Here is a 27,559-nt window from a genome sequence, read left to right on the forward strand (position 1 = left end):
ATGTGTTAGACAAAGTAGAACCAAATGATATCAGCAAAATATTAGTTAAATCTAAGTTTGTTTTAGTCCTGGAGATGAGTGACTTTCATGATACCTCTGGGCAGCAAAACCCTAAGGCTGTCCCACATACATCCCAGCACAAAGGGTTTCTCCCTTGATCATTTTTTTCAGGGTTCTTTGGGCCTATGGGACTACAACTCTACCACCATCTCTGTTTTCTATCCCAAGTTACAACAAACATTTCCAAACGTATATTTTTATTAGTAAGGAATAATAAAATTATAAGAGATTACAGGAAAATCAATAAAGTGATAGGTAACTGACTAAAAATGATTTTAATCAAAGCAGTATTTTGAATTTAAAAACACATGATGTTTTTTCAAGCCATATGAGTATATAAGTTCTGGTTTCAATCAGTTTGTGCCCAAATTATTGACGTGTCTGGCCCTTGGTGAAAACCCTGTGTGATCGGTGAGTGCTCAGCACAGGTGGTTACAGGGATCTGACCGGAGACCTCACAGGCTGCCCGTCCCATACCAGACTTGGTGCGCAGCCAGTGCACAGCCATCTCTGAAGGGAAGAGCAGAGAAGAACTCAGGATCCCCCGGACACCAGTGCTCTTATGCTATCTGTATTATTAGCCCAAGAACCTCCATTAGGAGGAGGAGTCATCGGGAACTTACGGCAGAGGTTTTCCTGAGATCTCATGTGGGAAAAGGGGGTGGGGGAACCTGAATATTCTTTGCCATTCTGGCTCAATATTTAGTACTTTACCATCCTGACCCTTACGCTTCCCTCCCTTCTTCCCCCATATCTTTAAACTGCAGTCAGAAAAAAACAAGTACCGTATGATCTCATATGTGGAATTTAATGAACGAGATAAACTAACAAACCAAATAGAAATAGACTCATAGAGAGCAGACTAACAGCTGTCAGAGTGGAGAGGGGTTGTGGGGCTGGGCAAAAACGGTGAAGGGATTAAGCAAAAAGAAAAAACTCATGGACAACTGTGTGGTAATCAGAGGGGAAGAGGGTGGGGGAGGTAGAGGAGGGTAAAGGAGGGATAAATGGTGAATGGAGGAGACTTGACGGGTGGTGGATACACAATACAATATACATGATGTATTATAGAATTGTACAGCTGAAACCTATATTATTTTATTAGCCAATGTCACCCCAATAAATCCAGTTAGGAAAAAAAACTGCAGAACTTTTGTTTTATTTTTATTTTTAAAAATATGTTTTTATTGATTTTTTGAGAGAGAGAGAGAGCGCTAGAAACATCAATCAGCTGCCTCCTGCACACCCTCGACCAGGGATTGAGCCTGCAATCCAGAGATGTGCCCTGACCGGGAATTGAACCAGTCCATTAGATAACCCTCAATCCACTGAGCCACATGGGCCAGGACCTGTAGGATCCTTTTGTTCAGCCCCGCTAGGCAGTGAGATGGCCTGCAATTCACCACATCTGTGCTGATTCACCTGACCCTCGACTGGTGCAATTTCATGGGGAAAAGTGGGACCGTCCCACTTCCTCTAATGTAGCTTCTTGCTTATATTTCAGCACTAAGCGACTAAAAGCTTATATGTTACTTTTATTTTGGTCATGGTGTCAATCAGCTACTGTGACACCTGGCAGCTCAGCTCTCTCTGGTTCAGCTTAGCCCTTGAAGTAATCTACCTTCTTTGAGCCTTTCTTGTTGGCAAAACTGGAATAGCAATACCTTCCTGATCATAAGTATGAGAGATGATATAAGTGGATTTACCAGGATTAAACTGTCATCTCAAAACCATGATCATGACTGGAAGCTTGAAGGATCTCCAAAACAGTAAAAACCAGTGATTGAACATATGAATCATTTTACACTTTGGTATGTAAATTTTTATAAATATGGATAATAAATCTTGTGTCTTCAAACTAGACATATTTTCTGTGGGATGTCATTCAGAATCTTCAAAGTCAACATATGTATGTATAAACTATATTCTGATTCCAACAAGAAACCAAACCATTGATACTTCCATTATTACCAATAGTCCTATTATAGTTTGAGTTACTTGGACCCAAACTTTGGAGTCCTATTCTGTGGCTGCTTTTCCCCATCACCTGCTGATAGGACATTGCTATATAGTCACTCATAAAAGAAGCACTCGCAATCTAACTGTTCTCTTAAGAGGAATCTAACACAAAATATTCCCAACATTTCTGTAATATTTTTTTTTTTTTTATCCTAATCCGAGGACTTTTTTTTTTTTTTTGCATTTATCTTCAGATAGAGCAGGAGGGAAAGAAGGAGGGAGAGAGGGAAGAAGAGAGAGAGAGAACATTGATGTGAGAGAGACACATCAGCTGGTTGCCACCCACACAACCCCAACAGGGCTGGGGACAAACTGCAACCGAGGTACGTGCCCTTAGTGAGAACTGAACCTGGGTCTCGTTGGTCCACGGGCCGACACACTACCGCTGAGCCAAACCAACCAGGGACTGTAGCAGTTTTTAAAACGTTTTTTTGTTCATTGATTTTTAGAGAGAGAGGATGGGGGGGGGAGAGAGAGAGAGAGATGGAAACATCGATGAGAGAGAACATAGATCAGCTGCCTCCTGCATGCCCCCCACTGGGGATTTGGCCCACAACCTGGGCAGGTGCCCTGACTGGGAATCGAACCAGCGACCTTTGGTGCACAGGTCAGTGCTCAACCACTGAGCCATACCAGTCAGGTTCTTTTTTTTATTTTTTATTTTATTTTATTTTTTTATCTTTAGATAGAGAAGGAGGGAGGGAGAGAGAAACATTGACATGAGAGAGACACATCAACTGGTTGCCACCCGCACAACCCCAACCCTGTACAACCCCAACTGAGGCCAGGGACAAACTACAACCGAGGTATGTGCCCTTCGCAGGAACCAAACCCGGGCCTCTCTGGACTGTGAGCGGACATTCTAACTGCTGAACCAAACCAGCCAGGGCCTGGTCAGGCTGTTAACATCTTTTTGCCCAACAACAAACAAATGAGTAAAACTTAAGCAAATAAATTCCCTACAGGCCAAGTTATTAAGTGATCAGATGCACGCAGGCATTTTACAGTATTGATTTTGATTTAAGAAAATTTCATTCCCCACTGATCTTATACTAAGCGTCACTGCGGCAACAGGTTGGTTGATTCTGTGCCTCCTGAATTTTATCGACTTCAAGCTTCATAAAAATGTCTCTACAATTAAAATTTTACTTATTTTTTAAAAATTATTTTCTTATTATTATTCAAGGCCAAAAATTAAACTTTCCCAATAATTTTTTGAGTCTACTAATTCATAACATTTTCTTCTATCAAGAACACAAATTTGGCACCTGATGCTATGTTTTTGTATTTATTTAACAGTGTAACTATTGTTTACAGTGACACATAGCTTCATTGGGCATACATAATAGCCATAACATTTTGACTTGAGAACTCTAAAATCAAATTAAAAATTTTAAAGTATATTTTAATTATCTATTTTACAAGTATAATTTCAAATGTGTTCCTAAATAAGTCTGGTAATTAAAGCAAATTGTATATGGAGTCAGCATGCAACTCAAGTGAAGCTTTTCTTTTAAGTCTTGATCTATTCTGTTCAACTGCTTCTCCTCTAAAGTTACCTCCAGTTTAGAAATACATTGAGTTTATGGTTGGTACATATAAGATTTATTGTAGTGCATAACAAGGTCAAATCTAACTTCAACAATAACAAAACAACAACAACAAAAACACCTTTTAACTGATTGACATTGCACTGCACAGGGGTAACTTTTATTTTTAGAGGAAAAACAATTCAAGTAAACATGGTGGGAATGGTGTATTTAGACATCAGTGTGTACTTTTTCAAAGTCCTGAAAACTTACATTCTTTAAAGACTAATAATATTTTTCCTTTATTGATTTTGAGAGAGAGAGGAAGAGAGAGGGAGAGAGAGATAGAAACATCAATGAGAGAGAACAGCTATTGGCAGCCTCCTGCATGTCCCCCCCACTGGGGATTGGGCCCAGAACCTGGGCATGTGCCCTGACCGGGAATAGAACCAGCAACCTCTTGGAGCATGAGTTGACACTCAACCACTGAGCCACACTGGCTGGGCAAAAACTAACAATATTTTTTTCTAAGTAAATTACATGACCATGTCTAACTTTCTGTTAACATATTTGTATTCTTTTGACTATTCTATAGATTATAGCTTGTATATTCTATTCTATTAGTGTGTATCAGAGACACACACTTTCTGTAATATTAACAATCTGAGATATAAAAAGCAAATTGTTATCCATTATTTTTGTATTTTTCAGTGTGAAGGTAAATATTAAATATTCTTATAAAATATTTATTGGAGTTTTATGTACGTTTAAACTGTTATCTAAAAGTTGATTTTTCAGTTCTATATTTAGATACAATAGAATAAAGCCCTATAAGCAAATGAGCAAGGAAATTTAAATAAGGTCAGAAGGAGTAAATATTCCTGTGAGGGAAGGAAAAGTAAATCTTATTAATTTTTAGTATATATGTGCTGTTAAGATATATGTTTCATTTAACATATTTTTCACAGATTCATATGGCAAGTTGCTGAGCTGTCTTTTATTCTCCTTACCGATAAGAAGGCTATGATTCAGGGGACATTCATGTCTGGCCAGCATCCTGTTCCCTAGGAAATGACAGAGCCATGACTGAGGTGTTTCATGGGTGCATACCTCTGCTAGGCCAGGAATTATGTCAAGGTCTCTAAAAGTCTTAAAATACTAGAAACATTTAAGGTCCTTCCACCCCTATTCCACAAAAAAAGCTGTTCCTAATGTCAAATTTTATCACCAAATTGTATAAATAATAGCGGCCCTTTTATTCAGTTAAATTGCAGAAAGTAAAAAGTACATGTTACCAAAATACCATGCTCGACCAGGTAGAAACCATAGATGTATAGGGCTTAAAACATTGTTGAGCCCTGCTTGGCTTGGCTCACCAGTTAGAGCTCGGGAATTAAAGAGTCATGGGTTCGATTCCCCCATCAAGGGCATGTACTTGGGTTGCAGGTTTGATCCTCTACCCTCGTCAGGATCGTGGGGGAGGCAGCCAATCGATATGCCTCTCACATCAATGTTTCTCTCTCTCTCTCTCCCCTTCGCCCTCCCTTTCACTCTATCTAAAAATTAATGGAAAATTATCTTCAGGTGAGGAGTAACAAAAACAAAACAAAACAAACAAAACCACATTGTTGAAGTATAATTTTCAAAGAGTTAAAAGAGTTAACAATTCTCATACAAATATAAAATGAGCATAAGACAAAGGTTTATTTACCTCCTTAATAAAAAGCACTAGAAAGAGCCCTGGCCGGTTTTGCTCAGCGGTTAGAGAGTCGGGCTGTGGTCCAGAGAGACCCAGGTTCGGTTCCCACTAAGGGCACGTACCTCGGTTGCAGTTTGTCCCTGACCCTGGTCGGTCGTGCGGGTGGCAGCCACTCGATGTGTCCCTTTCACATCGATGTTTCTCTCTCTCTCTGTTCCTCTCTCTCCCTCCCACTCTACCTGAACAAAAAATGGAAAAATGTCCTCAGGTGAGGGTAAAAAAAAAGCACTAGAAAGATGGTAAGGCTACTTCAAAGTCCATTTGAGGAACAGAAATGTATATAATTTAGGGAAGGCATGCTGAAATAAGTTTGTTGTTAAATACAAAAGTGGTTAGGGTCCTACATGGCAAGAAAACAGTTATTTTGGACTTAACTTTTATATAGGACAGAATTTATTTGCATCTTTTTTAGACAACACATGAACAAGTTAACATGCATGATCACAGAGTCTGTGCCCTAATGAGTGGACTGTTAGATCATACTCCAACATGACTTTGAAAGCTATATCACTCTTACATATCTTTGTAAGGCCACTGATACACTGTGTCAAGCAATTGACCCTAAAGCATTAGGCAGAAAATAGTCCTTTAATTACCTAATTCAGAAAAATGAACCAATATATCATTGCAAACATGGTTTTCTCTGTTTCTCTCTAAAAAAATAAGTTGTCCTTGTTCACCTTACACATGTAGTGGCAATCCAATGATGACTATTTTTGATGTCACAATTTTTCTTTCCATATATTAAAATAACTCTTACATCCATAAACTTTACAGTTATATATTATAAAATATCCTCCTGCCATAAACTCATACATATTTGTCGACTCCTTGTAAAACACTCATTAATAAGTTGCTGAAGAAGCACATTCAAGTTACATTGTTAGACTTAATTATGTCACTATGGAATACAATTGAATAAAATAAGAGAGGGATTAATATTCTCCCTCTGAACAATTGCTGGTTTATTATTTTTAGGCAAAAGTCATAGAATCACAATGCATTTTTCTCATTGAAAAAAGGTTTTAGGAATCATAATAATGTCACTATAAATATGCTTGAACATTGGCTATATAAATTTGAGAGTGTTTACTAGAGTTAAATTCATAACTAATTTTCAAGATGAAAAACAGTCATTTATAAGCAATTGCCAATTTCCATGCTTCACTAATATAACTTCATTCACACACCTCTGCATCAAGTTCCTTGAGTGAGCAAAAAAAGTGTTCTTTACTAATAGTTTTTATTCCCTTTTCTGATTTTAATAGTGTATATTGTTAGAAAGAAAATATATGAGAAGTCTCCTACCCTGCTGAAGCCTTGCTAATTGAACAGAAATAATATAATAAATCCTTGAAGGAACAACAAAATTGGATATTTTACAACTTCTTTTTCTTTGGCTAATCAACTTTAATAGCCTTCTTAAATATCTCATTCCAAAATACTGAGTACTCAGAAGTACAATGTTGATAGCTTATGTAGATATTGTTACAAACCAGAAATATCTACGATACTGTTTTTTTTATTTTAGATCAACCTGTAATTTTTGCTTTTTGAATGAAAGATAAGAAAAATAATAGATAACAATGATGGTTACAAGGATTGGTTGTCTTTCTATATTCAAAATTCTCCATTTATTGTGCCTTTCATTATGTAAGAAGATTTTCATTTTATACCCTATAATTGCTGGTATTTGAAAGGAACTACTCCACTATAATTTTCCTTTAGTATTTTAAAAATAAAATTTATACTGGATATCTCTCTCCAAAGCTGGGCATTATTTAAAGGTTAGGAAGAAAGTTAACTATATTTAGAGGGCAATAGACAGTCTACTGTGAGAGGAGTTGTATGTACTTTAGGGTGTTTGTAAAAACAACTGGCATAAGCTATATATCCTTCAAATGATGCTTGCTATTCTCTTTTGCCATAAAACTGAAAAGTCGCTTAAAAATTTATAGATGTATTATTTGTCTAAATCATAGTTCTATCTGCATATATGGACCCAAGTGACTGGGAAAAAAGTAAACTACAATGAAACCCAATATTATTGTTAAAATTATGCAGTTAAAAATCAACTTAGGCATCATCTTGTGTATGTGTGTGTTAGTTTACATAGGTCTTGTGTTGAGAAATAAATGTGTTAATATATATTTTTAAATGACAAATTAAAATGATTGATAAATACTAAGTATTCATCCAATGTTACCATTGTTATATGCTATAAATATAAATGTATAGCTCCATCATCAAATGAAAACACATAGTTTTATATAATACAGAGTGGGGCAAAAGTAGGTTTACAGTTATTCATATGGAAAATAGTAAATAAATTAAAAAATAATAATACAAGAATAAATTGTTTCATGTACTCACAAGTGTAAACCTACTTTTGCCCCACCCTGTATATCGAAACCCTTTATTATCTAATGTCTTTTCTTACCCTCAGGCAGACCAGGGGACTCTCACTTCATGGCATGTGCATGCTATCTCGGTGCCTTTCCCAAGAAGACCTATTTGCTCGCCCTTCATTGAGCTATCATTGAAACGCCAAGACTAGTGTATTCCTTAGAGTCTTCTGTGGCTCTGCATACTTAAAATGGGCTCCCCGTTTCCATTCTTCATATATTTGTGTATATGATATATTATTAAAAGTAAATAATGCAACTGTTTTCTTTTCGATTCCTTCCATCTATGAGAGTTTGAGACGGACTTGATTCTTCTAAGTATCTCCTCAGCATTTAGCTGGGTGCCTGAAAAAGGTAGCAGTTAAATCAATATTTGTTGAATGCATTGAGATTAAACAATGACCAAAATTGTGTGTTCCTCTATTTTGCTGGCCTCCCCCTTATTTCATATAATGAGATTAAATTGAAGCTGTAGTAAAAAATCAATATGCTTAATGAGAACTGTTATTAAAGAAATTGAATCTGGAAATGGTTGAGCTGTACTAGGCTGAAATGATTGATTGCCAATAAACATTAGATGATTTATAATCCTGCATGTTGCTACAGTAAGTAAATAAAATCCCTAGTAAGGTTTTAAGTATATAAAAAAAAATCTTCAAATAAGCATGATATAGCAGTCCCCCCTTATCTGCGGTTTCAGTTACCCGCGACCAACACTTGTCCAAAAATATTAAATGGAAAAATTCAAGGAAAACAAAACAGTTCATAAGATTTAAACTGCATGCTATTCGAGTAGTGTGATGAAATCTCATGCTTCCCATCATCCTGCAGGGACGTGAATCATCCCTTTGTCCAGCGTATCCACGCTGTGTATGCTACTCGCCCTTTAAGCATTTAGTCGCTGTCTCGGTTATCAGATTGACTGTCACAGTCGAGCAGCACGGGTGTTCAAGTAACACTTATTTTACTTTGTAATAGCCTCGACGTGCAAGAGTAGTGATCCTGGCGATTCAAATATGCCAGAGAGAAGCTGTAAAGTGTGTCCTTTAAGTGAAAAGGTGAGTACAGTGCAATCAGATATTCTGGGAGGGAGACTGCATAACTTGTATTTGGTATATGGTTATAATTGTGCTATTTTATTAGTAGTTATCATTTTAAATCTCTTACTCTTCCTAATTTATACATTTAAGTGTATCATAAGTATGTGTGTATAGGGAAAAACACAGTAAATAGAGAGTTTCCTGCTCCTGTGATTCCAGGCATCCGCTGGGGGCCACGGAACAAAGCAAGGGGGGGGCTAGGGTCATACTTAACTGCGAATATAAGAAACATCACCATGCCCTTTGTTATTTGTGCATTGAAAAATGATCTCGTGTGTCAGTACTGTGCTAACATCATAATACAAAGTTGAGTAAACTCCTTGTGCTAGAAGTTTCTAGTCCATAGAGGACGAGAATAGTCATAGTTTTATTATGAGGCAACAAGTACCATGTTTACTGAACAAATAACTTAAAAATGTCAATTTTAGGCATCAGAAGGATTGGTCTATTCTTACAGGATGCAATGGATTTAGGTAGATGAAAGCGACAGGGGAGATTTTTCCATAGTGATAATATAATTTAAAGTAGAGGAGTAATAACATATTTTAACATAGAGGAGTAATAACATAATTTAACGTAGAGGAGTAATAACATAATTTAACGTAGAGGAGTAATAACATAATTTAACATAGAGGAGTAATACATAATTTAACATAGTGGGTAGCGAACACTTAGGAGAGGCTGTAGTAAAGAGTGAATATGTGTGAATTCTAGGAAGATTTAATAGAGAAACAGGCTTTCAAGACCAAGCCAAAAATTGTTAATCCTTTTTCCCCCTGACATTTACAAGAAGCCATAAAAGGGTTTTAAAGAGGAATGTGAAATGGCCAGATGTCAATTTTTGAAGCTCCGTCTTGCTTTAATAGGAGATGCAAGTTTAATTCTTTTTTGATATATATTTCACTACATTTGGGGGGTTACGTTGGTTAATTAAATAGGTTTCAAGTGCACCGTGTGGTAAGACATCACCTGTACACTGTATTGTGTGCTCACCACTCACAGTCTAACCTACTTCTGTCATCATTTATTCCCTTTTCTCTCTTCTGGCTGCCCCCACCTGCTTCCCCTTGTAATCACTGTCCTGTTGTTTCTATGAAGATTTATTTTTTTCTTAATCTTTTCGCCTACTTCACTGAGGCCCTGCACCCCTGACAGCAGTCTGTTCTCTTTATCTGTAAGTCTGGTTTTGTTTTATTTGGTTGTTTATTTAGTTCATTAGATTCCATATATAAGTGAGTCATATGGCATTTGCCTCTCTCTGACTGGCTCATTTCATTTAGCATAATACGCTCTAGTTCCATTTATGCTGTCGTGAAAGGTAAGATTCCCTTCTTTTTTACAGCTGAGTAGTATTCCCTTGTGTAAATGTGAAATAGGCTTTTAATCCAATCATCTACCGATGGGCACTTGGGCTGCTTCCAAATCTTGGCTGTTGTAAATAACACCACAATGAACATAGGGGTGCGTATATTATTTCGAAGTAGTGTTTCATGTTTCTCTGGATATATTCCCAGTAGTGGAACAGCTGGGTCATAAGGTGGTTCCATTTAATTTTTTTGAGGACATTCCATACTGCTTTCCTGAGTGCCTGCACCAATCTGCAGTCCCACCAACAGTGCACAAGGGTTCCTTTTTCTCTACATCCTCACCAACACTTGTTATTTGTCGATTTATTGATTATAGCCATTCTGACAGGTGTGAGGTGATACGTCACTGTAGTTTTAATCTGTGGTTAGCTGATTATTAGTGACATTGAGCATCTTTTCATATGTTATTTGGCCATCTGTACATCCTCTTTGAAGAAGTGTCTATTCAGGTCCTTTGCCCATTTTTAAAATTGGTTTGTTTGTTTTTCGGGGGGTTGAGTTCTTTATAAATTTTGGATATTAGTCTCTTATCAGATGTATCATTGGCAAACATGTTCTCCCATTCAGTAGTTTATTTTTTTCATTTTGTTGATGGTTCCCCTTGCCAGGCAAAACGTTTTGGTTTGATGTAGTCTTACTTGTTTACTTTTTCTTTTGTTTCCCTTGCCCAAGAAGATATATTAGAAAAAATATTACTTTGAGAAGTGTCTGAGATTTTATTGCCTATGTTTTCCATGGGATTTTTGTGATTTGGAGTCTTACATTTAAGTCTTTAATCCATTTTGAATTTATTCTTGTGTATGGTGTAAGTTGGTGGTCTAGTTTCATTTTTTTTGCCTGAATATGTCCAATTTTCTCAATACTGTTTATTGAATAGACTGTCTTTGACCCATTGTATGCTCCTGCCTCCTTTGTTAAATATTAATTAACCATAAAGGCATGATACACTACATAAACTAAAGGAAGGATAAAATCTCATGATGATATTAACGGATGCATAAAAAACGTTTGATAAAATTCAGCAGCGGTTTATGATAAAACCTCTCAGCAAAATGTAAAGGCAACATACTTCAACATAATAAAGGCCACATATGACAAACCCACAGCCACCATCTTACGAAACAGGCAAAAACTAAAAGTGTTTCCCTTAAGATCAAGAACAGGACAGGGATGTCCACTTTTACCACTCTTACTCAAAATAGTATGAAAGTTCTAGTCACAACGATCAGACAAAAAGAAGAAATAAAAAGAATGCAAGTATTTATGATTGCATGCCATCCTCCCAGTTTAACAATTAGTGTTGAAACTGCATAGCATATATTTATATGAAAAATAAATGATTGCTCTTCAACCATGCCAATGTTCCCTGCTTTATTTGGCTTGGAAGATTTTGAATTATAAATATTTTCTGATTCTACTTGGATTTACATCACAATGACCTTAGGCTTATATTAAAAATAAATAAGTGATAAAGATTACATGGCAAATGATGTATTATATTGCAAATATTTAATGTCAATATTTTTAGTTGAGGGGTAAAATAAATGGATTTTTTATTGTCTAGAGAAGACAAATCAATAGCTCTATTTTTAAGTAACCAGTTTTAACAGTATACTCTAATATGTTTTATATTAAAAAACAACACTGTAGGTGTCTAAAAAGTAAAAATGAAATCTTGCTAATTAAGTTATTTTTATTGGTGATAAATAATGTGGGTTCTGCTACCAAATGAATGGCCTAAAAGCTAAAAATTCCCCTTTCATATATATGAGAATTTTTTAATTCAAGGAGGAAAGTCATATTTTCACACTGCTTTAAATTGAGTAACAGAGTAAGAATTTTTTACTCCTCAAATCACTTCTTTCAGGCTCTGGCAACTAAATATGACTTGGAGACTTTACTTCTAAATTGAAAGTATGGTACAATGGTGAAACACTTTTATCAGAATAAGATGTAATATTTTTTTAATCCTCACGAATATGTCTTTATTAATTTCTTTTTTTTTTAATTATTGAGAGAGAAAGGGAGAGAGAGAAATATTAGTGTGAGAGAGAAACATCAATCAGCCACCTCCTGCAGGTGCCTGACTGGGGATCAAACCTGCAACTCAGGTATGTGCCCTGACGGGGAATGGAACCCACAAGCTTTTGGTGTAAGGAGCGACACTCCAACCAACTGAGCCACCTGACAAGGGCAAATGTAATATTATTTATTAAGTAGTTAATGGCTTTAATAGTTCAGACAAATAAAGAAAATTTTATTAAGCTTTGAGTCATCTACCAGAGCTCATTTTGCCACATTCGTACTAGAAAACCTAGCACTATAAAATACCCATTAAGCTTCCACCTGCAATGGAATTCTTATTTGAATTAATGTAATCATTTCAATTGTTTTATTGTCTGTGAATACATTTTTTTAAATCAACAGACTGATTTAAGTGGAGTTCAACTATACATGAGAATTACTTTAAAAATGCAGGGATAGAACTATTGTGAGAATGATCAGAATAAAACTCATCCAGGTGGATGCAAAAAGAAAAAAAAAAATACTACAATAGTCACAGAAGGGCCTATAAACAAAACAAAACAAAACCATCAAAGAAAGAAATCGAAGGTTGACGTAAGTACCGCAGAAACAAAAACAGTATGCAGAGTTGCTTCAATTTCCACACAGATGGATAATCATATTTAATCAATGCAGAAAGCCAAAAAGATTATATAGTAGAACACTTTATATCCTCTTGGATGGCCTTTGACGGAGATGTAGAGATTGCTCTCCTGTCCCTCCCTGTGACAGAAGGCACAGTGTACCTATATGAACAGTCATAGTTACCAGCCTCCCTAGCACAGTTATCACAGTTTTTGCTCATCAGTGACCCATACACCATTGTGGGGTTTCCAGGAATAAGTTCCCTTTATCTTGCACCTGCTTCATACTGTTGTGGACCTGGATTATGGACTGATGGAATATAGATTGATGGCTGGAGCTCCAGCAGCCCTCTTGAACCCTGAGTTGACCTTGAAGATGAAAGACATGCTCTTGAAAAGCCAGATAGAAGACAGGAATTTGAGTTTCCGCTGCTCTTGGACCAGTCACGCCAGCTGTGGACAGTGTATTTTATGGGAAAATGAACTCTGTGGATTTAGTTCACTTTTTTTTTTTTTCAATGCTGGACACAACTGCTAACACAGATTAGAGAGATGTAGTAAACAAATCACAGAATAAATGCTAAGAATGAGAAAACAATAAGCATCTGCAAAGGACTGGATTAAATCACATGAACAGGTCAAACTTCTAACTTTAGTGATATAAACCATAGTATCCTCTGTAGGTAAGTGGCTTAATGCAGTATTCCAACTGATTTGAGTTTCATGTAAATAGAGTACAGATTGGCAAATAAACTGACAATTAAAGTTCAATTTCACATAGACAAGAATAATTTTTGTATACATATATCCTGTGCAACATTTGGTACATACTTATAGTAAAAAAAATTATTTATTGTATATCTGAAATTCAAAATTACCTGAGAGTTCAATATTTTATCTAGTAAATTTACGTGTAAAGTTATTGAAAGTCATAATAATATATATTACATGAAGTTATTTTCAAAGAAATAATGTTTTCATGGGGCTTCACATTTGTTATTAAACATGATCAGCAATGCCATATTGAATCAAGCTATTGATAGTGATAAAACAAATATTTCATTGAACACTTGGCATATGTCATTGGATTTTACGATACTCCTTTTATAGATGAAGAGACAAGCTTAAATTGCTTCAAGCAATTCATTGTGTTACATAGCTAGTAAGTTATACAACTAGAATTGAAATATATGTTGGTATGACATCATTTGATTTCAATGTTGAATGAAGACCAGATTATAATATAACTAAATGAATGGTGAAAAGTTACAGATATTATAAATAAGACACACAGTAATGACTAGGATTTTTAGACTTAAATAAAATCTCTACTGTCCAAAACCTTACTGAAAATTTTCTTGGTGAAGTGAGCACACCTAAAATAGTGCTGTATTTTTTTTCTCTCTCTCTTTATTGACTTTATAGAGAGAGGAAGTAAGAGGGAGAGAGAAATAGAAACATCAATGAGAGAGAACATCGATTGGCTGCCTCCTGCATGCCCACCACTGGGGATTGGGTCCACAACCTATGGGCATATGCCCTGACCAGGAGTCGAACCAGCGACCTCTTGTTGCATGGGTTGATGCTCAACCACTGAGCTACTACAGCGGCCGGGCAATAGTGCTGTATTTTAATCCCTCTCCTTCTTTCACTCTCAACTGCCAATCCTCAGTCAGTTCAATCCTCCAATGATGTTTCTCTCAAATCTAGATCTTTGTCTCTACATTTGCCTTCCCTTCCTTAATTCAGCTGGCCTAACCAAGGAGACATCCAAACTGGAACCAGCTGCAAAGAAGTAGTCAACTGGAGAGTCCTGTTCTATACCTCGTAGCTCTCATCTGCAGACCAGGATAGGACCCAGGCTCAATCACTATACCAGAGTTGTAGTTTGTGTGCCAGCTTCCACCCAAAACAGGATGATCAAACTAAGCCAATTATCCTTTGTAGAAATTTGGGAAGAAAGAGGACTGAAGACACACATACAAAGAATAATAGATGAATATATAGACGCTGATAGAATTTAATGATCTTTAGAGCAGGGATTGATACCAGATTGTTAACATAAGGATAAATTAGCATGATTCCTAAAGCAGGATTGAATAGAAAAATATCTTCCGGTTTTAGTGGCTATAATTGGATAAAATTTAGTTCTGGTATTTCTTGTGAGTTTCCAAATTTCCTTATTACTACATGTATCCTAAAATTGAATTTCTATTGTTGTAGGCAGACTGCAAATCTTTGCTCCTTGAAACATATATTAGAAGGAAGGGAGAGGGAGGAGGACGAGAAAGAGGAGGAAAAGGAGGAGAGAAGAGAAAACAAAGAACCTAATTTAATTGAACATTTACAAAAAGCCTCAGGGTGTACCAGTTTTATTTATTATTTATTTTTTAATCCTCACCCGAGGACATTTTTGCATTTATTTTCAGACTCTTTTTTTTTTTTGTGGTACATGCCCCTAGCAGGAACCAAACTTGAGACTCTCTAGTCCTCAGGCCGAGGCTCAACCATTGAGCCAAACTGGCCAGGGCGTATTTATTTTCAGATAGAGCGGGAGGGAGAGAGGGAGGAAGAGAGGGAGAGAAACATCAACGTGAGAGAGATAAATGGACTGGTTGCCACCCACATGACTCTAACCAGGGCCAGGGACAAACTGCAACCGAGGTACATGCCCTTAGCAGGAACCAAACATGGGACTCTCTGGTCCGCAGGCCAACGCTCTATCCGCTGAGCCAAATCGGCCAGGGCAAGTGTACTAGGTTTAAAAGGCTTATCACAGTAGTTCACACACACACACACACTCACACTCACAATGAGTTTATTCTATTCTTATCTTCAATTTATGATTAGGAAGCGAGGGCATAGGAAAGTTAAATAACTTGCTTTGAGGGCACATCACTCCCAAGAGACTGACTATTAACTGAAATCCAAACAGACTGTGTCCCCAGCCCTTCTTGCAAACCACTGTGTCATATTCTCCCTAACAATTTAGTGATGTCCTTTTATTCATTTGGTACAAAAGAGGAGACAGAAAAAATGAAAAGCTTCAAACATTAATTGAATATCAATCACTCTCAAACATAATAGCAGAAAATATTAAATCTATTTGTAATATATAGAGACCAACATTATTTGGAATGTAATTTCCAAAGGGCAAACACAAGTCTGCAAAAATCTCATGGAGATTAAGTTTATGATCCAGAGTAAACTAGGTCCTGTGAACATCCCAGCTGCACCGCTTATTAGCTCAACACCCTTGGGCTCAACTCTCTCAGCATAAATTCCTACAGTGAAAATGAAGGTTAGGATTCCCTGCTTCATGGAGGTGTTTTTAGGGCCAATGTGACAATGAGGTAGTAAGGTAATAAGTAGTATATGAAACCATTCTATTAAATAAATAAAATTGTCTTTGCAATTCATGAAAGGGCTTTTCTTCCACATGTAAGAAGGGGTATAGGTGCCTATAAAAATTAGTAATAGTTATGCTATTTTAAAAATTATATTATTTTAATCTTTTTCAATCAGAAGGTATTTATGTACTGACTAGGGAAATATATACTAAATCTTATCTTGGGTATGTTAAAGAATCAGAAAGACTATTGCAAATTGTCACTGATTCCCTTTGACGTGAAAGGTGCTTATAATTTTAACTTTACATAATTTAACGGGAATTAAACCCATTTTTGTGAAAAATAGATAAAATAGAAAAAGGATAAAAGAGTGATTCATTTCTGAAATCATGTTTATCTTCTTTGCTAATAAACAAAGTGAGAATGTAATTTACTACAGTAAAATCATCTTGTTTTTTCAACACATCAGATTCATGCCTAACAACAAAAAATACATTTTAAGGAGATATCATTATAGATGTTTCTTAACATGGTAGATCCCCAAAAATTAATTAGACCCATTATGAATGTCAAACAATGGAACCCATTATAACTAGTTTTAAGCAGAAAAGGAATTTAATAGAGACATTAGGAGGCTCGTAGAATACCCAGAAGAGCAAAGTGCCAGCCTTGGGGAATGAGAAGCCAGGAAACATGCAGAAGCAGCATATTGGGACTGGCCAACTTAAGACGCCATTGAAGCTGATCACTGACCACCCACTGCGTCTATGACTGGAGTCATTTACACGGTGCAGGTCTTACTGAAGCAGGAGTAAATATAAAACAAAATACAATAACTAATATAAACTGCTTTAATTCACATTTTATCTATATTGCTAGATGCATTAAATGTATTTAGGGAAGTTGACAGTTGATGTCATAGTACTTAACAGGAAACATCAGGGAAATATTGGGAAATGAAATATTCCTTCTTTCAAAGATACCTTTAGATATTCTCTGCAGTTTATGTAAAAGGCTGGTAGTTATGTGTGCACTGTAGGGTATGTATGCTTATTCAACTTAATTAAATATGGCTTGAAATAAAATGGAAACTTTTAAATATTGAAAGTGTTTCTAAAATTCTCAAAATGTATCTACTTTATAAAATGTATCCAAAATAACTTTATCTGATAAAAAAAATCTATTTATTGATTCTAGAATTTATCTAATATTTACATTTATTTTAAAAATCTAACTTGCTTATAATCATTTTTCTAGAAATCTAAAGTTTCTAGAAAAGAATCAGGAATGAGGAAGCAAGCAAATTAATGTACAAGGTCTATGCACAAAAATAGGTCTACTTTTGTCTAAGAACATCACACATAGCATATTTTCCTTACTTTTATTTATTTTATCCTCACCCAAGGACATTTTTGCATTTATTTCAGATAGAGTGAGAGGGAGATAGAGGGAGGAAGAGAGAGAGAGAGAGAAACATCAATGTGAGAGAGACACATTGATTGGTTGCCACCCGCACAACCCCAACCAGGGCTGGGGACAACCTGCAACCGAGGTATGTGCCCTTAGCAGGAATCGAACCTGGGACTCTGGTCCACGGGTGCTGAACCAAACTGGCCAGGGCTTTCCTTACTTTTAAAAAAATCCAAAATGAGCTTATTTTGAGATTTTTCAAACCCCAGCATCTTAGAATACATAGGAGTCTGGGAAATAAAAGTGGAAACGTTGATAGTAAGGCTAGAAATATAAATAAAAGATAAAATACAGACAGAACAAGGCATAAAGCAAACCCAAGTAGATTTTGTCTAGGGCGGTATTTCTCACAGAATCTTGCATGTTCCTGAGGTTACAGCTTTCTATGCTACAATGTTCTTGATAACTTATAGAATTAAACATTATTCTCCATATACTGTCTGAGGAACGTTCCCAGATGTAAGCAAATTTAGAAACATTTTATCAAAACTTTAAAAAATTAAAATTTCAGAAGTTTTCTGTTTTTGAATCATTTGAGAACATTAAACAAGAATATTCATTAATAAGATGCAACAAATGGGAGTGACTATTGGCTTTGTGCTAGCAGTTCTTTATAAAGCAGCAAGAATAAGGGGGTAAGAGATAGCTTTCCTGAGTTGAGTGATAATAAAAATAATTAAAATTTATATGCAAAGAGATCATAAAACCCCAAAATCACTGAGGCAAAGGATTGCTCCACCTCATTTCCATAGACATTCCACAACGTGAAATTTTTACTTCTTTTCAATGTCTAGGATGATGTTCACTTTTTGATGCTCACTTTTAGCAGATAGCATGGAAAAAAATAAACAACAGAATACTGTGAAGTCGGTTCTGTTTCTGATTCCCCTTTGGAGCTGTGCCCCACTGCATTAAGCTTAGATTCTGAATTTCTAGGAGTGAGTCAGAGTAGAGAAACACATCCCTTCCTTCTAGAAAAATAACTCTTTTATTTGTTTGATTAATATTTATTTCTAACACACTATAAAGTATTGAAGCCAAAAATAGCTGTTTATCCACTTTAACATTTCACAAACTGTAGGGTATAGCTCAACCATAATAGCAATTGATTATTGGTAATTAGAGAAATTCTGAAAGTAAGACCTTTGTGGTTTAAGTCGATGTGATTTCATACCCATCACAGTGTTCTATAGCCTGCTTACTGCATCTATACAAGTGATTTAGATCGTTTCAAATCATCTACAGTGCACCTCTGGTGAGAGGAATGCATATAACCATGTGTCAATAACTCTCTCCTACTCTACATCCAATATGCATTAAGCTCCTTAGACTTTGTGAAGTCTAGAGTATGTCACATGAAATATACTAATTACAAAGCGACGTCTGTTTATGTACTCACATTGATGTCTTCCAAATCTAAATTATTTAGAATAATGTTGTTCCTCTTCCAGATGATGGGAGGTCGCAGTGCTCCCTGAATGGCACAGCTCAGAACAGCACTTTGTCCCACAGTAGCCGCCGTAATGCTTAGTTTCTGGTCTTCGGGCAGACTCAGCTGGATAACCTCTGTAAAGATAAAGTGCCAGGAATGTGGATGAGCACACAGTTTTGTAAGAAGTTTTTAAATACTGGTAATTAAGGCTTATAATTTAACTAATATGGAAAAAACATAATAAAATGAGCAAAGAGTCAAGTTGTTTCCAATAAAAGGTCAGAATGACATTTCAATGTAATTGATTGACAAGCATCCTCATGAGGCAAAGAACTATTAAACATGAAATGAATATCAGAAGTAGAGCTATAATAAGTCTGGCAGTTGCACCCAAAAGAGAAATAAATTATTTAAGTGCCAAATCGACATGTAGTGTGTCATTGGCATTGAAATAAAAATGATGTTGTTTATTCACTGATAGATTTATATTGTAGGTGAGGTGAGATCATTGCTGGCTGGCTTCAGAGAGCATAGCTGAATAGATAAAATATATCATTATGCTGGGAAACATAAATTGACTCCAAAGGAATAAGATTTATTTGTGAAATTGAAGGAGGAAAAACTGAACTTCACCAACCAAACAGCAATTAAGTGAAATTTTGTCAGCTGCCTTTATCAGACAGTGTTGGCACATACAGTTGCATCCTGATCTTTAAATTTGAAAGTTAAATATGTATTTTTAACTTTAACCATTGAATACATTTTTTCTAATAATTATACTGAAGCAACATAATTTGTAATCTGGATCTGCCTTTCCTTTTTTGTTTTCAAACAATCCTTACAAACTATAGGAATTAACAACCCTGAGAGGTGACTCGGATAATCCTACCAGTTTTCATCCAGGTGAAAACGGCCCTTTAGTTTTTAGCCGGCATTCACAGACACTCTAACTTTCAAAGTTATAACTGAATCTTGCATTTTGAATTTACTCAATCTTAGCCAGGTTAGAAATATTAAAACTTTCCAACTGAAATTTCCAGGGTAGTTGGGGGCACAATAATTGTCCATCGTTTCTTGCTGTGGTTAATGGCATTTTTCATGGGGGGTGATGGTGAGTGGAGTAAGCGGTGGCTTATAATTTATAATTATGATCAGGTGCGATCATTGCTGCCCCAAACACCATCTCACCTTGCTGCTCAAGTCGAGGGTTCTTATAGGGAGAAGGGAGGGAAGGGCTTTCTTTTTCTATCCAATCACCCTGCTAGCTTTTGGTGTGCTTGGGCCCTATCCATTCATCTTTCTGGCCTTTGGCATGCTCAGTGTAGGAACCTCCTCGTGTCATCTTGGCCAATGGGAATGATTCCCTGACTGTCTAGAGCAGCAGTTCTCAACCTTCCTAGAGCCGCAGCCCTTTAATACAGTTCCTCATGTTGTGGTGACCCCCGACCATAAAATTATTTTCGTTGCTACTTTATAACTGTAATTTTGCTTTTGTTATGTCTTAGGTGACCCTTCTGAAAGGGTCATTCGACCTCCAAAGTGGTTGCGACCCACAGGTTGAGAACCGCTGGTCTAGAGCAACAGGATCACTGGCTGCCACACCATTATTTGATGAAAATAAACAGAAATAGACTGACTTTTATATTTGGTTATATAACATCTAGTCACTAAATCAAAAAGCCAGGTAATTTAAGTTATCATTGCTTTGTGTTGACAAAACAGGGGATAGGTATGATTTTGAAATTGTAAAACCCTGCAAGGGACATTCAGCCTAAGTTTATTTCTTCTGTCCTTACATCACTGAAAAATCAAAATGGGTAACAGGCATGTTGCTCAGTCATTTGTATTGACAGTGTTACGTTTCCTAATGACACTTATCTGTATTTACATTTTATTTCAGTGTTTCCTGAATAATAAGAACATAAGAAATATTTTGAATCTACTTTTCTTTAATATTCATTCTTTTATATATGTTTATATTTACATAAAATCACTGAACCAAACTATATTTGACCAATTAGGCATAGAAAAAAATTTAATTAGCAGACTCAGTGTTCCTCTATGTTTTTGTTTTTTTTTCTCTAAATATTATAAACTATGGGAAGAGAGGGCATTATAAAAGCAATACCATTATGTAGAGTATCATATAAGAATCGTTAATAATTTTCCAATAATATGCCTACATTTCAGCTTCTAGGTCCTAATAAAATCATGTCAGAGATAATGGGATAGCTGATCCTAAAGACAGCATGTTGGCAATGGCCATTCTGAAATTTAGAAATACAACTGCCATTATGTCACCTTGGACTCTGTTCACTAACCTCTTGCCTCTGATATTAGGTCCCAGGCCATTTAAATTGTTGTGCTTTTGGTAGTTACACATTACAATGCTAATTCATAATGAGAACATATTAGAACAATGCTGAGATTTGGCAGAACCTTATAGGGGACATCTTTCTAAAATGTAATTTTTTGAGAGGATGCATAATTAGAAGTAAGAATTACTATCCACTCAGGGAATATTAACATGCACAGAAAAGCATTTTCTTTCATTTAGAGATTACATTTTAAAATGATTTTAAGACTATCTCAGTAATATGTATTAGTAAATAATGATATGCATTTTGAAACTATTTAGAATTTTTCTCTTGCATATTTTATGCTACAAGTTTCACCTCTTCTCCAATATATTATGTGGAATTACATACACAAATTCAATTACATTCACTTGTTACTTATCAAAATCAAGTGTTCCTTTCCTTAAATAACTTAGTAGTAAGATTTATTTTACCTACATAACTGTATTATTTGTCTTTGCTAGTCTTTCTAATAGTTATTAACAAGCAAAGATTTCATCTCACAAAAGAACAAATGTTAAACATTTTTATTCTTAAGTTCTAAATTTTATCAAGAATGTGTTAATGGTAAACAAAAGACATAAAACATGCCATATTTATAAGGTTTATAGGTTAATGTGATTTTGTCTAGAAATGCATTAATAAACTGAAACCATAACTGTGAATCAATCTATAAATAAATTTAAGACTGATTTTTTTTTTTATCCTCACCCGAGGACATTTTTCGATATTTTGTTCAGATAGAGGGGGAGAGGGAGAGGGAGGGGGGGGGGAGAGAGAGAGAGAGAGAGAGAGAGAGAGAGAGAGACATCGCTGTAAAGGGGACACATCAAGTGGTTGCCACCCACACGAGCCAACCAGGGCCGGGGACAAACTGCAACCATGGTACGTGCCCTGAGCGGGAACCAAACCCGGGTCTCTCTGGACCGCAGGCCAACGTTCTAATCGCTGAGCCAAACCGGCCAGGGCTTAAGACTGATTTTAAGAGCTACTTGTCTCTGAGTGTTTGTATGAATTTGGATAACTGTAGTTGTTAGTTTAGAAAAGTGACTTTCAAAGAAAAATATTGAAAATAATTATTTACCAGTTTATTTTATAAATATATATGAATGATGGTGTATTTCATTCTACAGCATTCTACCCACACTTCTTATGCTAGTTATGTACAGATAAAAAACATCAATCATCTATCAGTACCCCTCCCCATCCCTTTAGCTTTAATGATAATGCACATTTGAAAGGTCTTTAATGAGAATCGTGTACTACACAATATCAAAAGTAATCTGATGCTGACAAAAGGTAAACTTCTATAGACTAGGTATAATAGGTAATACTGAGTTTTTTAAAAATACTTCAGTACTATCTCTGATATGTAAATTTTGTTTCCTATTGGAGGCCTTCTCAAGTATTCAAGGAAATAGCTCAAGCTATGGTGTTTCCTCTGATCTCTTGTTATGAATGAAGACTATTAATGCCATTTCCAGACCAGCTTTTTTCCTTTGATTACTTTAAAAAGTTAAGAGCTTGTAAAATAGTTTCTCCCTGTGGATCCTTTTCTCATTTTCACAACTTGGCTTAGAGGAATATTAAGAGCTGACTTTAAAGGAATAAAAAATTGTAAGTCTCCTCTGGCAGAATCCAAAACCAAAGAGACAAGTATAGTTGAGCACAACTTCAACCACAGCCCGTAAGTAGTTATAAAGCATTAGTTCCAATAGTGACTGGGTAATAAAAACAGTAACAGAAACTTGGGTAAAACTAGTATGTAAATTTACAGTAAAACAGAATGAGAAAAAAATACTATGAGTATTTGTGAAATACAAGTTAAAAAGGTTATTTTAGTTACTTTCATTGAAAATCAATTATTTCAAAATCATAAGAACATAATTTATCATAAACAGAATTCGATCTCTCTAAATACTTATACCTTTCAACTTCCTAAATTCAGACTTGTGATAAACATTTCATTTAATTTATTTAAATACTAGTCTAGTGCTGGCCAATTTGGCTCAATGATTAGAGCATTGGTCTGAAGACCAAAGAGTTATGGGTTTGATTCTGGTAAAGGTACATACCTCGGTTGCGGTTTGGTCCCTGGCCCTGGTCAGGGTGACACAGGAGGCAACCGATTAATGTGTCTCTCTCACATCAGTGTTTCTCTCTCTCTCCTTCCCACTCTATCTGAAGATAAATGGAAAAAAATATCCTCAAATGAGGATTAAAAAAAAAAAAGAAATACTAGTCTCATATAATCTTATTGCCCTCATCATGTTTATAACTCCTAAAACAGAATGAAGCCTAGAAAAAATGTTATCAGCAATATTCTAAAATAACATGTATTTTCCTACTTCATTTCACTATAAGAAATTACTAATTAAAAACAGATAATAAAATACTGAAGTCAGAAACACACCACAAATAAATTAGTTACTCTTATAATAAGAAACCCACAATTACTCAAGGATAAGTTCCTTAACTAATTGGGATAGTCTGATGGTATCTTTTTTCAAGAACTAGTTAATTTCAAAATAAATGCTAATGCTTACCTAATTTAGAGATACTGAGACATACACTATTTTATTTATTATGATAAAATAGCTAGAACTTTTGATATTGATTGCTTATCTATAAATTATTATATGTGTGCATTATAATCTGGACTATAAAAATAAAACAAAATAAATTTTGATTATTTATTACAAGATCTAGAAACTTTTCTCCTTTGTTAGCAATGGACCAGAAAAGTTGAACTAACTTTCCACTGAAGAAGTAAAGCAACAACAAACAAACAACACTGGATTGGATAAAAAAAATACATTTTAGTACATGTCTTGCCAAAGTGAGCAAACAAATAATATATTTTAAAAGCATGAAAGAGATAACCATAGAGTGAGGAACTGCCCAGTCTATTTCCTGAAAAGGACTATAACTTAGTGAAATGAGATTGCATCTGGAGTCACACACTGCTTAGGAGTTTTTCCTGGACAAGATGACTAAGAGGCCAAAGTGCCCTGATGTGTCTTCTTGTTCCTCCAGCATAAGGTAAAGGTACAATAATGGACTTCTTCCATCTCTGCATTAGAAATTTAAGGTGCTACACTCTGTAAGTTAATGTACAGACTGCAGCACACCCCTACCTAGGTATCTCATAAAACATAAAGCTTTCTACTCTATAGTAAAATAGTATCAACCTAGTCATGTAATCATTGTTATAAATAATGTAAAAAAAAATATGTGTGTGTGTATATATATATATATATATATATATATATATATATATATATATCTCAAGCAAACAATCAGGGGTAACATGGCACACTAAGAAATGGGAATGTGCCTAACAGGTGTGGCTCAGTGGTTGAGCGTCATCCCATGCACTAAGAGGTTGCCAGTTCGATTCCTGGTCAGGACACATGCCCAGGTTTTGGGCCACATCCCCAGTGGGGGGCCATGCAGGAGGCAGCCAATTGATTTTCTCTCTCGTTGATGTTTCTAGCTCTCTCTCCCTCTCCTTTCCTCTCTCTCTAAAAAAAAAAAAAGAGAGAGAGAGATGAACAGAAATAACATATAACAGTAACACTCCCACTAGGTTTATAAAATGTATTATGTTTATGAAAATAAAATCCAGTTCAGAAATTTTGACAAAGAACTTAAATCTATAATCTATAAACATTATATGTTTATAAAAGAGCCAAATAGGTATTATATAAATAAAATGTAATAACTGAAATGAACAATTAAATGCATATACTTAAAAGCAGATTAGACACAGCATAAAAGAGAGTTAGTAAACTGGAAACAAGAGTTAAAATACTTATGAAATGAAAAGCAGAAGGAAAAAGATTTGAAAATACAGATGAGGTTAACCAAAATAAGTTTATTGGAAATCTCAAAGGAGAAAACAGAGAAAATGGTCAGAGGCAATATATAAAGAAATAGTAGCTGAGAAGTTTCCATAAAAAATGGAAAGATACCAGTCAATAGATTAAAGAAGCTCATCAAATTTTATTATATTTTTTACTTTTACTTTTTAAATCCTCACCTGAGGATATTTTTCTATCTATCTTCAGACAGAGTGGGAGGGAGGGTGAGAGAGAGAGAGAGAGACATTGACATGAGAGGGACACATCGACTGGTTGCCTCCCATACGACCCCAACCAGGGCCAGGGAAGAACTGCAACCGAAGTACGTGCCCTTGACCGGAATCGAGCCCGAGACTCTTTGGTCCTTGGGCTGACATTCTAACTACTGAGCCAAACGGGCCAGGGAAGAAGCTCATCAATTTTTAAACAAAGCACACAAAAAAACTAGAAGAATCCACACCTAGACACTAAATAGTAAAACTGAAGAAGATCAAAGACAAAAATAAATTTTAAAATTATACAAATAAAAAAAGATACAGATTGCTTTCACATTAAGGAGAGTTAGACAGGTAACTGTTATCGAGAAAAACAAAAAGTAGTGGAAGTGATGGAAAAAAGTAAAATCAATTTTAGAATTTTATATCCATAGATAAAAATAAAGTGAAAATATTAAAAAGAAAGAAACAGAAAATTCACTTCCAGTAAATTGTCTTAAGGTAAATTCTGAAGAACACTCTTTGGTCAGAAGAAAAATGATCCTCAATAAAAGCTCAAAGATGCAAAAGGGAAAGGAGAGCAAAGAAGATGCTTAAATATGATCATGTTCAATATTACTCTTCAACACTTCAAAAATGCCTGACCACATAAGAGAATATCTTAATAATCTTGGGGATGAGGAAGATTTCTTAAACAAGAAACAAAAATATCACCATAAGGGAAATCATTTACAAATCTGACTACATAATAATTTAGGTCATCTGTTCTTCAAAAGAAATTACGAAGGTACCTAAATGCAAGCCACCGACAGGAAAATGCGGGTTTGTGCCAATTCGCAAAGCTAACAAAGATCTTATAACCCTGCAGAAACTTCATTTCTTTAATATGACCTTTTCTTCATTCTTTCCTTTTGATTCAAAATGGCCTAATCCAGAAACCTGACTCACCTGCCTCTTTCTCCCTTGCAAGATCACACCCTTAATCATTCAGCCCCCAAGGAAAGAAGGTTCTGATCAGCATCAAACAATCTTAGAAACAAAACCTTAGGGGTCTGTTGAACAGGAGAAAGCATTTCAGTCAAACTGTAGATGACCTCTAAGTCTCAACTGTGTTTCAGCTCCAGGCCCAGAAAATCAGTGAGAGAAGAGGAAGGGTTACCATGGTTGACCAGATACACTGATCCACTACCCTCTACCCCAGCACCAAACAATCAGAAGAAAGCAGGACCCTGACTGTGATTCTAACTCCCTCAGTCATCACGATTAGTGATTTTGTTCCCCCTGGATAACCATCCCCTGTAAGCCATGGGGGAGCCAGGTCTTCAGCATCAGCTCACCTGTGTCTCTGGGTGTGGGCCACTTCCTAAAAATAAATCCTTACTTTCTTTGCTGCAAGCTTCTGTTCCTATCTTATTGGGCTTAGATGCAATCAGGCAAACAGACCCCTTTAGTCTGGTAACAATTTCTTAAGCAGAATTAATAAAGATTTTCTAAAATCAATATGAAAAACACAAACAACTCCAAAGAACTGTCAACAAAAGACTTGAACAAATGCCTCATGATTAGTTAATCTATATGGCTAAGAAAAATCTAAAAAAGCACTCAAGCATATCTGTCATCAAGGAGATGCAAATTTAAGCTAAATCTTTCAGATTGGCATAAATTATCAAATCTGGTGATAACTAGTGTCAGGAAGAATATAATGCAACGTAAATTTTTATATATCTTAAACAAGAGTGTATAGTCAGATATAAACTTTCCTCCTTTGGTAAGTGACACCTACTCTAGACAAACTTGACCTGCAAGCTCATGTTTCTAAGAACCAACCTATCCATCAGCTTTGCAGAATGGCCGCCATCAACAAATCATCAAACAAGTGTTGGCGAGGGTGTGGAGAAAAGGGGACTCTAGGACACTGCTGGTGGGAATGCAAACTGGTGCAGCCACTGTGGAAAACACTATAGTGTTACCTCAAAAAGTTAAAA

General features: G+C 35.7%; 1 protein-coding gene across 1 annotated transcript in view; it reads right to left on the reverse strand.

Moving 5' to 3' along the window:
• FSTL5 (follistatin like 5) overlaps nt 1-27,559 on the reverse strand; it is a 700,938-nt gene that overhangs the window by 203,381 nt on the left and 469,998 nt on the right. Inside the window, exon 7 of the mRNA XM_036241790.1 lies at nt 19,107-19,273. Within this exon, the coding sequence (XP_036097683.1) occupies nt 19,107-19,273 (167 nt within the window). The remainder of the gene's footprint in view (nt 1-19,106; nt 19,274-27,559) is intronic.

This window comes from Molossus molossus, unplaced genomic scaffold (genome assembly GCF_014108415.1).
Source record: "Molossus molossus isolate mMolMol1 unplaced genomic scaffold, mMolMol1.p scaffold_m16_p_4, whole genome shotgun sequence".
Classification (NCBI taxonomy): Eukaryota; Metazoa; Chordata; class Mammalia; order Chiroptera; family Molossidae; genus Molossus; species Molossus molossus.